General features: G+C 35.8%; 1 protein-coding gene across 1 annotated transcript; it reads left to right on the plus strand.

Moving 5' to 3' along the window:
* The first annotated feature begins 138 nt into the window (after nt 1–138).
* C5H12orf50 (chromosome 5 C12orf50 homolog) lies at nt 139–16,145 on the plus strand. The gene is made up of 12 exons (XM_059847925.1): nt 139–147; nt 1,601–1,724; nt 3,829–4,005; nt 5,206–5,283; nt 5,381–5,494; nt 6,795–6,914; nt 8,102–8,209; nt 9,484–9,591; nt 9,816–10,013; nt 11,457–11,543; nt 12,101–12,192; nt 12,788–16,145. The coding sequence occupies exons 1-12, from the start codon at nt 139–141 to the stop codon at nt 12,848–12,850; spliced, it is 1,278 nt and encodes a 425-aa protein (XP_059703908.1). The 3' UTR covers nt 12,851–16,145.
* The last annotated feature ends 487 nt before the right edge of the window (nt 16,146–16,632 follow it).

Consider the following 16,632-nt stretch of genomic DNA (forward strand, 5'->3'; position numbering starts at 1 on the left):
GAAGGTGTTCAGCCTGGACAGGTCATGTAGCAGCATCATGCTGGTGTCCCAAGCTGGAAGAGCAGTTGGCAACTGTTAAAATGTAACATTCCATCCTGGCTAACAACTGCTCTCCGTTCAGTTCAACAGTTCAGCCACATGGAGAAGGTACCACATGCTTCCTTTACCTATTTTTTGTTTTAGCTACACTATCCACTGAGTTTTATGTCATCTGAAGGTTTGGCATTTGGAAGAAAACTGCTTTCAGTATTAGATGATTAGTCTGACTGCTGATAACTTTAATTCGAAGAAGTACTTGCATTCCACCTGGTAAAAATCCAGGGATGGTTTTAGGGCTCTTGGTAATTCCATCCATTTTTAAGGGTCAGGGAGTTAGGTGTTAATGCCTGGGAGATGGGCTTTGTGTCCCAGGGGGTGGCCCAGTTGTACTGACTACAGTCCAAAAGTTTTGGAGATGGTGCTCTTAGACAAAGCTGTTAATGTCTAGAACTGGGAGAAACTTGCTTCTAAATATTCCAATATTTTCAAGTATTTGGCCTTGTTTTAATTTAAAAAATTACTCAGAAACTAATTCTGAAATAACCCCCATTATAGCATTATGGCATTTACAGTTCTTAGGTGGAATGCCTGTCACATCCAGGATATAAGCCTGAGTTTTCATATTCAGGGTAAATCTCATGAGCCCTTACCTCTTTGGAATTACAAGTTTATCATATGTTTGAGAAAGATACCTCAGGTTATAAGGATAAGTGAATTGCATCATCAGAGATGGTGCTAACTCTGATAAGATGGAGATGTGGAACAACAATTGTACATATGACTAACAAGTGACTCATGCTGTGAAAGTACTATCTCTGCTATATTGTGCAGGCTTTTTAGCTGGTGCCACACTGATCAGTAGAGGGACAGCAGCAGTATATGTATGAGTAAAGAAGCAATAATTAAACAAATCCATGTAGGCAGTCTATTATTCCCATTAGGTTTTTGTTTGTCATCTTTAAAAACAGCTGAAGCTGAAAGATGGTGCGAGCAGTGTAATGGCAGTAGTGCCAACATCAAGTCCCAAATTTTTTAGTTTTTGTTAGGAATCTTTCTGGGTTTTGTTTCTTACCACATGTTTTCCCATACATTCCTGTCCTTTTATAGTAAGGCAGTACAAGCACAAGATTTGAACTTGTACAGTACATTTAATTGGAGATTGATCTAATTTTTCCATTGTACAGAAAAATAAACTCAGCCACATGTCAGTTAAATGACTTAGGAGATTTTTTTTTTCCTTCCCACCAGCTCATGAAAAGTCTGCCATAAACTAAGTAGTCTGTCTTACCCCTATTCTAATCTAGAAACCATTTTACATCACCAAACACCATTGACTTAACTCAGTAACTTTAGAGCTATCTAGAGCTTATGACAAAAGTCATAAAAGATAATTTGAAATGTTATAAACTATAAGAATGTGGTCCCACAAAATCTTGGTCATACATTTATAGCAGTGTGAGCTGTCATTTATTCAATCCTATGTTCACACATCATGTGCTAATCCATTTATTCCATTTTGATTGTTATATTTACAACACCTGAAAACTGTTTTCTCCTGCAGCAAAACTACAGCAAGTTTTCCTGTTTCTGGGAGACAGAGCCCGTAGGCTGTAGAAGGATAAGCTGTGACTTCTTTCACAGAAAACCCCGTAATATAAATGGACTTTATTTGCCACCTAGTAACAGTGAGTAAAAATATTTTCTAAACAATTTGTTCACTAGAGTAATGAAATAGACAAAAACGTCCTTCCTGTGCTTATGTAATATATAGTGAGGTCAAGAAATGCACCATGATGAATCAATCAGGTATGATTTGCTAGCCCAGCAAGTTTAAGGGAAAAAAAGAAATTTGAATAAGATTGCCACATGAATTATTTTAGTTGTCATATTAAGAATCTTCATACCTATTAGCAATATAAAAAATGAAGTCACATTTAGGTTTCTGAGATCCATGGAATAAAAATGTTGCCTAACTTGAATTTCTGATAGATTAAACCTCTGTAGTAGTTCAAATGGTTAGTATGCAGGTAATAATTTAAGAGAAATCAAAAGCAGAGTGTGTGGTGGGAGAAGGAGGTTGATAGGGAGACCAATATCTATTGATAGAGCACAGCATGTGTGGATGAGACACCCCTTGTAGAGATAACATCAGATTACAGAGCTGTTTGTGCAGATGTATTCCCAGTTTGTTGTTTTGAATAAAAATCTAGGGCTTGAACATTGGTTAAATATTACTGAAGTACAGTAATATTACAGTGTGTAAAGCAGCACTCTTATTTGTGGAAAACACCACCATTACAAGTCGAGTTTTTTCCTCAACCATTTCTAAGAGGAGCTCTTAAATACCAGAAATCCTGGTAGACAGCTGGAATCTGGAGCAGGATAAGAGTCCAGGGCAAACAACAAAGACAGCTGTCAGAAGCAGGAGTGAGGAAAGCAAGTCACTATGAAACCTGATGTTCCAGAAATTGCCCCAGGAAGATATAGCCTGTCATATCTGGGTCTGTGGAGCTTAACTAAGCACACAGGATCAAGGCAAGACCTCTAGTGCTGTTTTTCCAAGTGCCCATTCTGCCTTCAGCACAGCTCCCACTTACAAAGCACACTTTTGGCTGTGGTGGAAGTCAGAGAGTGTACCCAAAAGACACTGTGGGCAAGGGTATCCTGTGCAAGAGCAGTGTCTGACAATCACAGCTGAAAAAACAGACCAAACCCTTTTACCCTTTTACGTCTTACTGAAATATGTACAAGTTCAAAGCCTGTGTGTGCCACAATAGCATTGCAGATACCAAGCCTGCTTTTTTTTTTTTTTTTTTTTTGTTCTTATGCTTAAAAATCTTGTTAAACTAATTTAAGATTTTTTTTGGCTTATTCTACATGGAGCTAAAAATAGCCTTTCTGAACACTGAGAAAGGCTCCATCAAGTTAGTGTTGTATCTTACACATCTCTTACATGAGGTACAACAAATCGAATTTGCAATCATGTTATGAGAATAAGTATGCATGCTGCTCATAAGCAGGCAAGAGATGCACAAGAATAAAAACAACTAGAATAATAGAAAAATTCCCATGCTTTCTTTTAGACTGGAAAATATATCAAACTTCAATATTTTTAATACAATTTGCAGAATACTGTGTTTGAAAATCAGTCAGCTTGAACAGTATTCATAGACTCACCATCTTTTATAATTTTTCTTTTTAGTCTATTGTATTTCCTGGCTCTTGGAATGTGTAATCCCAGTACTAAAGCCATTTTGATGAAAATATGTGTGGAGATAAATTCCTTAGGAAATGAATATATAAATTCCTTAGGAAAATAATATATTTTTCTAATTTTCTTTCTGATTCAGTGTAGATTATTTTTGTGTACTTCACATTCCTTCACAAAATCTACATTTTTGTACTTAGTAATGAGATTTGAGATTTAGTTTGCTATAAAAAAAAGTCTTCAAATTTAAAATGAGCAATCCTGTGCTTAGCATTGCTAAATTCTTCAAAATGGATGCTGTAGGGATTGATACAGCATGTTTGCAACTTTTTAAAATAGTGCAGTGATGAAAATGTTCCTTTTTTCAAAAGTCTCTATACAGCAGTGCCCATGTCCATTCAGAGGAGCTGGCACCTGTGTTTTTCATACTTTCTGGAGTTGGAAGGTGCTATCTTGCCAGCCTCTGCAAAAGATAATGCCTAATCTTGATAATGTTTTCAGAAGTATGCCTGCTGCTGTCAAGCTGGATATGATACTTTAGTTTCCTTCTAACAAAAGAAGTTTAATGTTCTTGTCTGCAGATGTCCCATTGAAACAGGACGTCCAAGGAGGCATTTTGCATCCAGCCCATCGTCAGGACTCACTCAGAAATCAAGACAATGTTTTAGTACCAATTCATCCTCCACTGATTATAAACCTCAGTGATGAAGAGGATGATGAAGAGGATGATGAAGAGGATGATGACGAGGAAGACAACTGTAAACAGTTTTTTTCTTTTATAAGCAAGTTGTATGGGTTTTGTTAGCTCTTGCAATGTACCTCTCAACTGGCTTATTATAATAACCAGGACATTTTTAGAACAGAGTTGCTGAAAAGTTTTTTGAGATAGTTTTCAGCTAGTCTTTAAAATGTTGGAACTGGTAGTCACCAGATGTGAGCAAGACAGTATTTTCTAAAGCCTGCAATCCAATTCAAATGGCCATCAAAAACTCTTCAAAATTTTGGGATGAAATTACAAGTTTAGGAGGTACTTTGTTTCTGAGAAATAAATTTTTGAACAAGGGCTGTATGCACTCATCAGTGAAGGTGAAGTCACAAGTTTTTTACAAAAGATAATTCTGTGACTTTAACTTAAGTAATTTTTTCAGCTGATTTACTAAACTCTATAGGCAGTCATTTTTTAGAGAAAGTGTTTCTTAAATCTAGCAAAGACAATTGATGCAAACTCTCCAGCAGTTGAACTGAATGTTTTTACATTTATATGTAAATATATGTTTATACAGTTAAACCATTGACCATATCTCACTTAGAGATAAGAGACTCCTAGGGATGGAACAAATGGCATATTCCTGGAGAGTGAACAGTGAAAGAATGACCTACTTTCAGGGATGCATTCAGCAAATTACTGTGCTGCCCCAACCCACTTTTCACTTTCCCACTGCCCATCAGGTTGGCTGGTAGACCAGCCTGTTAGTGCTTCCTAACTTGGTCTCAGCCTGAGTATGCCATTTAAACAATATAGAAAAGCAGGGCTTTGCTAATCTTCATACCCTTACCTGAGAGAGATCCAGAGCACTCATTTCACCAGCTCTGCCAGCAGGCATTAGCATTACAGGGCTTTGTAACTTTGGGCAGAGGTTTTGTGACAAGCACTCTCTGGTGAGACATCGAATCCGATTTCCTTGTGGGTATAAATGAAAGATTATTTTGAAAATGAATATTGGAGATTTGTTTGAATTAACAAATGTTTGCTTTCAAAAATATGTTTTAACTGCAATCCCATTCCACATGGAAATATCTAATATTAAGTAATCATTTTTCAGTCTAGAAGCACAGGTTGCAGTCAAAACCTAAAATAACCAATGACAAAATTAAATTCATTATCATATTTTATTATTAAGTATTATTGAAGGTCTTTGTATAGTTACCTTGTAATCTTTTACAAATATTTCCTGCAGATGTTTCTAGCTGGATGCCTAAGACTGTTATAGATATTGAAGAGGAAAGAGCAATAAGGGATATATGCTATAAATCTGGTAAATATGAAATTAATCTTTCTTTCCTTAAAAGCAATGCTTCCAATACAGTAAACTTTAGTGCTTTTTTTTTTTTCCCCTCCTGGGGCTTGTGTAGGAGAGTATTATGGGATTCAGAATCCTTACAAACACCAATCAACAAAAACTGTGTCTTCACCATGGCAAGATGAGTTGTTACCCTTGGAAACTACTGAACAAAACTTGCAGAAAGGCAAGTATTTTAATTTCTTTGGATTGTATTTACCACTTCTAAAACTGCTGTAACAGGGAGAAACTATTACATAGTTTTCACTTCCTCCCTGCTTTTTTGATTTAGTGAAAATAAAATATTGCAGAAACATATTTGTATTTATCAGCAAATTGCACAAACACTTCACTCTTTTTTGCCATATATATAGTCACACTTGTGCTGATGACTTGCTTCAGTTGTGGATGGAAAAGATAGAAATGGGCTATTAGCCCAAGCTTTTCTGACATAAACAACATAGATTTTTCATATAATTTCAAGATAAAGATTTATGTAGTCTATTTTTAACCATCCTAAGGTTAGGAATGTAGTTTAAATTTCTCATCTAAGCTCTCTGGTGAAAATGACGAGAGACAGGAACTCCATTGAATCTCCTTTTTGTTGAATCACCAGGCAGTGCCAGAGAGTGAGATGAGCCACTTTTCCAGAGGTGTTCCAAGACCTCTGCTGGCTATCTTGGGTGTCTTGATGTCAAAATGTAGGGTTAAGTCAAACTTTTCTACCAAACTAAATTTAGATTAAATGCCTCCTTCAATTATCTTGTAAAAGAGAAGAACAAAAGAGTTACATTTTGTTTTGAATTCTGGACTTTCTGACATAATTAGGGTCAAAGGAATACAAATTTATAAACATTTACCCCAGGTCTTATTGTTCATCATTTACTATTCTCTTCTAATTTCTAAATTTAGAATGTTTGTTATTAAGATAGTTTTGTTAAATTCTTTCTAACAAATACACAGATATATTTAGTCTGTAGATGAGAGGCTCAGTGACAGATGTGTGAACATACCTTTTAAGAAGTGTCTTTATTTAGTGTCAACTATCATTAGATGCATTAATAGAAAAAGACTGATATGCTTCTCTAAAACAATTTTTCAATTGAGTACTCTGCGGCTTCAGGTACAATGATGACATGCATTCTGAAAATGCCATAAATTCCATTAGATAGGATTAAGAAATATAATTCATGGGTAGTGAGAAGCTCATGAACAAGCAGGTGATTTATAGATAGGTCTTTACTTTGGAGCCATAGTCTTCTTTAGTCTATGAATTATGATATTTTCTTATTGAGCGTGATAGCTAGACATTTGTTACACTAGACAGGATTAAAATAATTAATAAAAGAGAAAGAAGGTTATAAAATGAGATATTAAGAGAAATTGCACTAAACTAATCAATGGCTACTAGGGGTGGGAGGAAGAGAATGTCAGTGCCATTATCTGTGCTTACACACAGCTAAACATTCTTTATATTACCTTTCCAGGTGATGGTAACACGATTCCTACAAGATTTAATAATACAAGAAAAGAAAAGGAGAATTCAGAAAGAAGAGTATCAATAGAGAGTATTCCCAGAACAGATCATAAATCCTTTGACAGTGGAGGTAATGTACTGTAGCATCAGCTTCTTATTGCTGAATGTCATGTGGTAAATAAAATAACTAAATATGCATGCATTAAACTTCCCCACTTTTCATTTGAGTTATTATATGTTCTTTTTGTTCTAGACACTCTTTCTCATGCTAAACCATTAATTATAACAATAAACCACAAACATTGCTTATGATTATATATTATGGTTATTTTAGGTTTGCAGTGGAAAAAATCCTTTATGCAGATTACAGTTGATTTTGGGGAAGAAAGGGTTCTGTGGAGTTATGAAAAAGCAGGCATAGAGATGCAGACAAATTGATTAGAGCCTGGTGCTAGTAACACTAAGAGTGTGTTTGATCCCTGTATGGGCCATTAATTTAAGTGTTGGACTTGATGATCCTTGTGAGTCCCTTTCCACTCAGAATATTCTGTGCCTGTGATTCTGTGACTGTTTGAAGTCAAAATGCTTTCAAAAACTGTTACTTTTGTGACACTATCCATAGTTAAGATGGATAAGCTTTGTATTTTTCAGTTATGATACAGAAAAATAGCAAAGCTGCAATCCTGCAACTTGTGTAACAGGATCCGATCCCTCTGCATAAACTTGGTTGAGCAATTGAGTTCAGTATTGAATCATGTCATTAAAGTTGAAGAATGCCCCATTCTCCTTGAATTAGCTGAATACTTAGTGATATTCAATCCTTTTTTCTTAAATATTTATTAATGATAAAAATAGCAATAATTGTAGTATTCTTTTTTTCTCCTTAGTTTGTCAATGCAAAATAGTGCAATACCATGTTTGCTCCATCTTGAAGCAAACTGGTGTGTGTCTGCTAGCTCCAGAACTATTGCACAGTAGAAATGAATCTTACATTCTACATCTTTTCCTGACACCTTTATGTACAAAAGTATCTTTCTTTTTAGATATTCTTTATGTCAGTATAAACAGTTACCACTGAGCCACAATTCAATAATTGAATCGCTGTTCACAATTGTATGTATTAAAAGCTTTTAACAGACTGTTTAACAGCTCTGCTTAGCAGAATATTTTCTCTAATTTTTGTGGGCCTTATTAAATCAGATATTTGGTTTCTACTCACTTCAGCTAAAGTATGCCATTTAAAAAGCAGACTCTGCATTGTTCACCTTTCCCAGGTTGCTCTCAAGTATAGATAACTATGAGACTTCTTTCCTACAGGAGGTGGTGGTTCTGTGGTGCAGAGGAGCACTTTTGTTGATGGGAACAGATTTGAGGCACTACCTCAGGAAAAAGAACCAATTACATCAAAGTATTCCAATGTAAAAGGTACTTCATTATTATATATTTGCAAATTTTTAGATTAGACTACTTTTGTTCCTCTGCAAGTGTGTTGAACATTATTTTTTTGTGTAAAACCAATCTGAAGTGAAATTTCCATTAACAGTGTGAATTATTTCACTGCAAGATGACAGCAGTTGTTGTATGTTATGGTTTAATTCTGCTTCTTTCAGCCAGTTTGCATTCTCTGATAGATTCAGTTATGAGTCCCTGAGTTACTAAAGTCTTTGATGCTCACATTAGATCATGGGGAATGCTGTGTGCCTTCTACTCAGGACAAGTAAAACAGATTTGATTGTAGGTAGTATCTCACAGAACACAGGACTTAATAAAACCAGTAAAAATATAGTTAAAGAAAGAGCATAATAGTTGTGATAGAGTATGTTTATCAAAAACTAGTCATGTACAGCAAATTAAAATACCTACACTAAAGTACCTTAATGATAAGTTTCATCCTTTTCACAGGAGAGTTCCAGAATATATTTGTCAATTTACAAAATTTTATTGAGAGTAGATTGTTATCCAGTTATTTCTTTGCAGTTTTAGAATAAAAGGGAAAAAAAAGGACAGATTTTGGTCTTTAAACTATCCCATAAACTGAAGCAGAGTAGAGCATTTCTGCCTCATTTTGGCCTGAAATGACAGGAACCAAAAGTGCTTATTTACATTAGCAGGAAAAAAAGGGAGAACAAAGCCCCATCTTCCCAAAGAGTAGCAGGGCCAGGAGAAGAGAACTGTGGTTACTTTAATATGCAACTTTCCATGTGAAGTTCAGTTTGTAGTTTGAAGTGGGCTTACCTATGCAACCAGTGCTGTTGCAAATTTATCTCCATCATTTGTAGTATTTTGTTATGTTCATGCACTGCACGTGTCCAGGGTGTATCCAGATGCTACAGGCAGAAGTCATTCATGGTTCAGCCAGGCATCCTTTGAAGTGCATGGATTGGCCTCCATGGGTTCAGCCATGGGTGTTCTAGAGGTCCACACCTATGCCGTGTAGAGAAAGGATGATCTGATTTTTGCATTTAGAGTTAATTTTTGAGTTGGTCTTCAAGATTTCTTCTGTTAGAGAAAATATAGACACTTTTGCTTTCTTTCTGGGGAATGACACTTTTAAAATAATTAACATGTGAAACTATGTTTCACCCAAAGGGACCTATTATGAATTAGGAGATTATAAAATGAAAATACCACAGTATTTTTGGCAATGAACATTTTTTGTGCTTTCTAAAAAGTGAATACATGTTATTTTAATCTCTCAGAAACAAACTACACTGAACTGGTAAAGAACCACCACTTTAAGGAAGTAAAGGAAAATAAAAGGATTTCTGAGGAGCGAAGAAATTCAGTTAATGCACTAACTGGCAAAGGTATTTTGAAAAAATCATCAGCTTATTCATTTCTATTTACAAAACTGTGAGATGTTTTAGCACTATCTAGTAAATTTCTGTTCTTAGTGTCAAATATGGACAGCCCATACTTGGACTGATCTATCTACAAAGAACATTTTTTTAATATTTTGGTCTCCAGTTGCGTGCACTCTGTGAAATTTTGAATAATAGGACAACCTTTTTGGTTGTATTTTCTCCTTTAGGAATTCATACTCCGGACTCCAAAGTAAAACCAGGTTATCAACAAAGGGGTCAAAGTAAGGAGGATGAAACTGCTTCTTCCAGTCCATATGGGAGAGACACTGGAAGATACACTCATCTAAATTCTCCAGAACCTCGACGATCAGCTTATGTAGTCTACCGGACTGTCACTCAAAAACCAAAATTCAATGGACCTACAGGTGGGTTCCTTCATATACAGAATTCTTAAAATGCCTGTCTATATTGTGCTGCTCTCAGTTGGGTCCCTGCAGCTGAATAAGTTATTTATGCTTAAATACAGGCATGAGTAAATTTGATCAAGCATTACTGTCACACGTAGATTTCAGCCATATCCATAGGCAGAAATGTAAAGATTTATAAAGCTTTACAGTTTGTCAGACAGAATACTCATGAGCAATAATTGAGTCATCTTTACAGTAGGAATTCATGGATGCAATAAAGTGAATTAAGTGGGGGTCAAAAATATAGTGATCCCTACTTTTTACAGCATGTCTTATGTGATTTATTCTTTTCAAATATTTAATAAACCTTGAAAACTCCACCTTTAAGTTCTTATTTTATTCTAACTACTTCTAGTAGAAGTATGTTTTGCAGCAGAATTTCAGTCGTGTCTCGAGAAATGTTTCTTGTTCAAACTTATTTTTCCCAGTAGGAAATATGCTGCTTGCTTTGCAGCATATATTTCCATAACTGGGATTTCACTGGAGATTTCATGATTATGAATTTGTATTTATTTTCATTATCTAGGATTATTTTTTGTCTTGAATAAACAAGGGTTTGGGTCATATTCACAATTCTGTATCAATTCAAATGCAGTGTAAATCTTTGTATTTTAACATTAGTATTATTTTTTTCACATTAATTATGTTGGACAGAGGACTGAATCTATTATTTCTGCTGCTCATAAAGGATGGTACTTTCCTTCATCTTATTCTACTGTCTTCTTGATGGTACATGCTATGTCATTAATTTGACAAGAAGCCTACAGGTGGGATTCTGAGTCTTGCATCTTTCTGGCAATCTGCTTCAGATTTATTACACCTCTCACTTTATTTTTATCTTGCTAATATATATATAGCCTTACCCAGTCTGGTACATCATTTGGGCTTTATTTGAATTTTCAGTTTCTCTGTTCACGGTTTCTCTGGCTTATTTGTTTTTTCATTTGTCACTTTGTCAACAGATTTAGTGGTAAATAATTTAAATAATCAGAAATCAAAAAAGTGATTTCATCGCGGCAGTTTCAGTCATCTCTCTTAAGCTGGGCTTATTCTCCATTTTGAGGTGCCTCCCTGTCTTAATTTCTAATAACAGGGACCTCCTTCAGACAGAGTAATGACTACTTTAAGGTGAATAAAGTAAAGTGAAACAAATTCCAGCATTGGTGCTTTGTGTCGAGGACAAATAGTTGTGTCTTTTTTCTTTTTTCTTTGAATGTTTGCTTTCATTAAATGTGGACCAGGTGGTACAGAGATTATGTAGAGAGAACTTTCTTTATGTGAAGAATGCATTTTATTAAATTTCCAGGTTAAAAAAGGATAAAACATTTTTGAAAAAATGGAAATCAGCATTTTTCTTGTAAGAACAATCATTCAAATTTTTGCTGCCTTTCTTTTCAGCAGTACCCGAGTCCTATGGTCAGAAAGGCTCCAAACAAAAGAATCAGCCTGACACCAATAGGAGATTTTGGACACAAACAGAAAACTATGGTAACATTTACACGTTCAGTATAAACTGAAAATTGTAGGATTATTTCAAAATTAGTAATTTTAATTAATTGCATTAGATGGAATTAAAAGAAGGATATTAATAATATTCATTTTAAATCAATTTTTTAGAAAGTGGTTTGTGATTAGGCAGCATATTCTGAGGCACAATCAAATGTCTAGCAAAAAGCCATAATATAGCCTTGTATATATAGGGCTTTCACAAGCAGGGATAAAACAGAAGCTGTTGATGTCTTCGGGAAGGTCTTTATGCCAGGAACATTCCCTTTGTTAAAACCAAGGATGTTCATAGCAGAATCTCCTCTTTTGGCAGATCACATGAGCCTCATGGAAATGCTACAATATTGCAAATTATCTTTAAAGTTCTAGAGAGAGTCTGCCTTTACCACTAGCTTGTGTTTCAGAGGCGATGTCTGACTCATCTGGTACATTAATTGAAACTTCAGCCAATGCAATATTTAATTCACATATCAGACTAAGGGACTCTTTCCTGAAATTGTGGCTGAAATTAGGAAACAATGTGTATGTTTTTCCTACAGGCAAATATACTTCAGGATCTTCTAATTCACCAGCTTGGAGGAAAAGAAATCCACAAGCAAAACCGTTCTCTAAATTTAAAATAACCACTCAGGTAACTGATAGAAATGGTTACAATTCAGCCTTTTTAGGAGAATTGGCATGTCTCTGCCCACCTAGAAAATGTAAAAGTGCTTGTATAACTTCCTCATTCAAAATCTGCGAGATTCTGATCAATGTTGAGTAGCTGAAAGAGCAGTTAATTGTTTTGTTTTCAGTCATGTACCTTTGCCTAATTAACTAACCTTGATTTCTGTTTCTTTCAACAATAATACTTATATGAAAGCAAAGTGTGTACTCTAAAGTAAAGTGCTACAAAAGACAAATTTTAGATTCTAGCACCAGACAAACACAGTAGAGGCCATATGAGTTTGATCTGTTTCTCTGCTGGATTGTTCTTGAAGCTTCAGCAATGGCTGGACAATAACCAGCTGAGGTCTGAAGCCATGAAAGGACTCAGGCTGCTAAACGTTTGCAAGATCCCTTAAAGACTATTCATACATTTTACAGCTGCTTTGAAAGCTGAGATTAGAACCTCTATCTCAACGTGTTTCACGTTGAAATGTTACTTCTTAAAATGTTTCTGAAGGAGCATGTAGTTTTACTCTAAGAAATTATGCACAGAATTTTGTGTATATCTGTTTTGACAGCAGAGTAAAGAAGACATGGAAGTGAATAAAAAAAGAGAAAAAGAAACATGTAAAAGGAAATAAGGAGATTATCGACTTGGATGTGACAGAAGATGAAGAGAGATGAAGAAACTGCAAATTCCAAAAAGAAGGTGCAGGAAGGAAGCACACTATAGTGTTTCAAAACTGGTTAAAAATTCTTAAAAGTATGCTCTGCATGGTGACATATAAAGATCTATATCCACTATGTTTAATCTACTATAAAATTTTGGCACTTGAAGTTATTTTTACAGACTACGGCTCTACACCATAGACTGATAGTTCATAGAGAAAAAAAATCCCTAAGCAGAGTCTTCCCCTATTTTATTTGATAGATTTTTAAGGCATAATTCCTAATATGAATAAATACTATTAGTTATACTTAGCAGTTTCAGAGGACTTTTAATGTAAACAGCAATAATGGAATGCATTCTAGAATGTGGTTTGCTGGTACAAAAGCCAGATTCCTACATGGTTTATCTGCTTTGCCACATGCTTGGGGACTCTGAATTTGATCTTGAGATTTTGCAATTTTAACTGAGCAGCAGTTCATAACTGTGTTGTGAATTAAATGAAATTCACAAGAAAACTCAGAATTAACTGAGATATGTATTTAAATGTGTTTCATACGAAAATATGAAGAGTTGTATAAAAACTGATAAGAAGGATACTTTAATATTGCTCTCTGGGGAAACAAGCCTCTTAGTGAAGTGTTACATATACATGACTTCATACCTCTTTCTCAGATGTTTCTTCAGTTTTTTGCATTTGCCTGACTTTTGCTCCTTCTTAGAACATAATCAGTTTTTCTAAAGAGCCCTTCAGACTTCTTTCTGTAACACTAGGATCCAGTAATTATCTTGGTGGTGCCTGTAACTGTGAGAATGAAAGCATTTTACCACCTTGGAGCATTTTCTTCTGTGACTGCTTAGAACATGAGGCTGGATCAGATACCTTCCAGGGTACTTCTAGCTGAAATAATTCTATTGATGTATGAGAAATATAGTCATATGTTTCTCTGCCCTACTTGATTATCTCAATAGTGGTGTAATTTTTATTTTATTTTGAAATTTAATTTTTAATCATTTAAGTTAGAACATGCTGTACTGATTATAGACACGTATGCAGTTATGCATCACTGTTCTTAACTGAGGGAAGAATAGAAAAACGTAGAGGATTTGGTTTAGCTAAGCAATAATGGTTTGGTAAAGGATTTGGTTTAGCCAAGCAATAATGTACAAAACAAGAGGCGTCTTTTTAAAATCAAACACTGGGTGTGTTGTAAATATTCCCTCCACCTCTAATTAGATATTGGTGTTTCAAATTGTAGCACATGATGCCTTGAAGCAACATTTCACATGTTGTCTGCCAGAGGCAATTTAAAATCCCATTTCAGAGAGCTGTTGTATTGAGTTATTTTTTATTATCTCAATGAAGGCTTTTAATTCCCTTTTTTTTTTTCACATAAAAGAAATAGAAATTTTACATTTGTTATTTGTCTGGTGTCTCCACAATTTAGAGTATTAAATTTGATAAGACCAAAAATAGGCATGGGCAAATGTTGTTATGCTGGTCTGATTTTAGCATTCTTTTAAAAAGGATTTCAGTATTCAATTTGTGCAAGTGTTTAATATTGTTACCATGTGGATCTGTAAGTGCAGGCTATGCTGTGCTGTGCTGCATGTGCTGCCTGCTGCCACACAGGTCCCTTACCGCAGGAGAAAATCAGCAGCTCCTCCTGCTTGGTACAGGTGATTACCTCCCTGCTGGGCCTCACCTTTATTTAGCAGGGCAGCAAGTTCTCAGGTGGGCATCCTTTCTGTTTGACAGTAGAAATGAGGAATAGAGTTGGCCTCTTTGGGAAAATCCTGTGAGCGACCAAAATAGGGTAATTTCCCACAGGTGAAATCTGCAGGGTGTGCTGGGCTATGGTCAGAGGCCCCATTTGGCTTGAGGCTCCCAGCATCTGAAGGGTTAATTCTACTATCTTCTTTTCTTTTTAGTGTGGTCTCAAAAAATCATGTTCTTAAGAGGTCTTTTATAGACTCTGAGCTCCTTTCTGGCTGGGATCATATAGAACAAGGCACCTCCTTATACAATTTAACCCACCTCAACAAACCAAAGCCAAAAGAAAATAATTTTCTAGCATCTTAAGATGTGAATATCCCAGCAGATGGTTGGGCTAAGTGTCAGACTCTTCTCAAGGGAAACACAGGGAGATGCAGGAAGAAAAGGTTGTGGCCATGAGGGTAATACTGGGCTGATCCTTAATTTCAGCTTTAGTACTCTTTTCATTGGAGCTTCTCGTAGAGAAATTACAAATACTCTTCTTTTAGTCATAACTTGCTCAACCCAGGAATTCACAGATACCAAAAAATATCTCAGCATTGCACATTAAATATACAGCTCAACAAGATATTTACAGTTCCTGTGAGATGTTAGCTGCTCTTGAGAGAAATGAGAGGAACATTAAGGGATCAAGTGCTTTGTATGATCAAATCCTTAATTAACATTTCCTTTACACAGCTTCAAAGACACTAAGATGCTCTAAAATAATAAAAATACTTGTTTGTTTTCCAGATCACAGACACTTTCCCTGTTATATTTTTTAATCTTGCCTGGGTTTCTCTGCCATTAAAACCCCAGAAAGGAGCCAAAGGAAACTGAGAATATTCAGTTTTTCATGCAGTGAGGCCCTTAAGATTGATTGCATTTCTGTACTTCCACATAATCACTGCATGACAAATCCCCCCCTGCACTGATTTACACTTATAGTGGTTGAAAATAAGCTCTGAGATAATGAGCCAAAGATCAGAGGCAGAGGGCCACTGAAGCAGAGATGAACTTGCCCTGATATTAAGTATGCATGGCCATAATCTGCTGCTGAATTGGAAGGCCCAGGGGAAATAAGTAATTTGTTGATTTCACCCTAGACATGTTAAAATATGCTAATATTTTTCCAAATGGTACCTTTAAAAGCACATCAGACATGTAATTTAGGTGAATCATACTCCTTAGTAAATAGAATAACAGTGCTACCACCTGTATTTTGACAAAAGTTTGCAAAGCTTCCAGTCTGAGATCCTGCATTCCTTAACAAACCTATATGGCTAAATTAATACCATTGACTCCCAGCATCTCATCAGCACTGATACTTTAAATATTCTGTCTATTAATTAATGTAGGAAAGTCCATCTCAAGTTAGCACCTGAACAAGAAAAACATTGGTTGCTGTAAAATAAAAATAGAGTAAAATGTCCCTGGGAATTGTAGACGTTGTTTAAAAAGAAGGGTTTTGACATTTTTCCTCAATAAAGATATTTTCTGATGAAAGCTCCCTTGTACAGCAATGCATTATGTAAATATATAAATTTATTGAAAAACCAGTAGTCTGTGAATTATTTAGCTGCGCCTGCGGCCACCAGGGGGTGGTGCAGTCCCAGGAATGGGTTTGAACAACGCCCAGCAGGACCCTCCCTTCCTTGGCGGGCGCTGCCTTCGCTCCCTCCGGAGCTCAAGCCTCCCCGCGCTGTCCTGCAAGGGCTTCACATTCAGAGAAAAGGCCACAATAGCCTTATTGGCCACTTAATGGCCAGCTCGGGGGAGAACTACAGCAACCTACATTCAAAATTGCTAAATGGCATTTTTTTTTCTCATAAAACACAGTGGTGATGTAACCCTACTTGTCTCTCTTTCTACACACTTTCCAAAGGTGTTTTCTGTTATCTCCTGTTCTGGACAGTTCTCACCACAAGCTTCTCAGGGAAACTGAGAAGTCTTTGAAAAGAGATGTTCCAGACTGAGAGTCTCCTTTAATCTTTCCTGTC

The sequence above is a fragment of the Haemorhous mexicanus genome, chromosome 5, assembly GCF_027477595.1.
Source record: "Haemorhous mexicanus isolate bHaeMex1 chromosome 5, bHaeMex1.pri, whole genome shotgun sequence".
NCBI classification, from domain to species: domain Eukaryota; kingdom Metazoa; phylum Chordata; class Aves; order Passeriformes; family Fringillidae; genus Haemorhous; species Haemorhous mexicanus.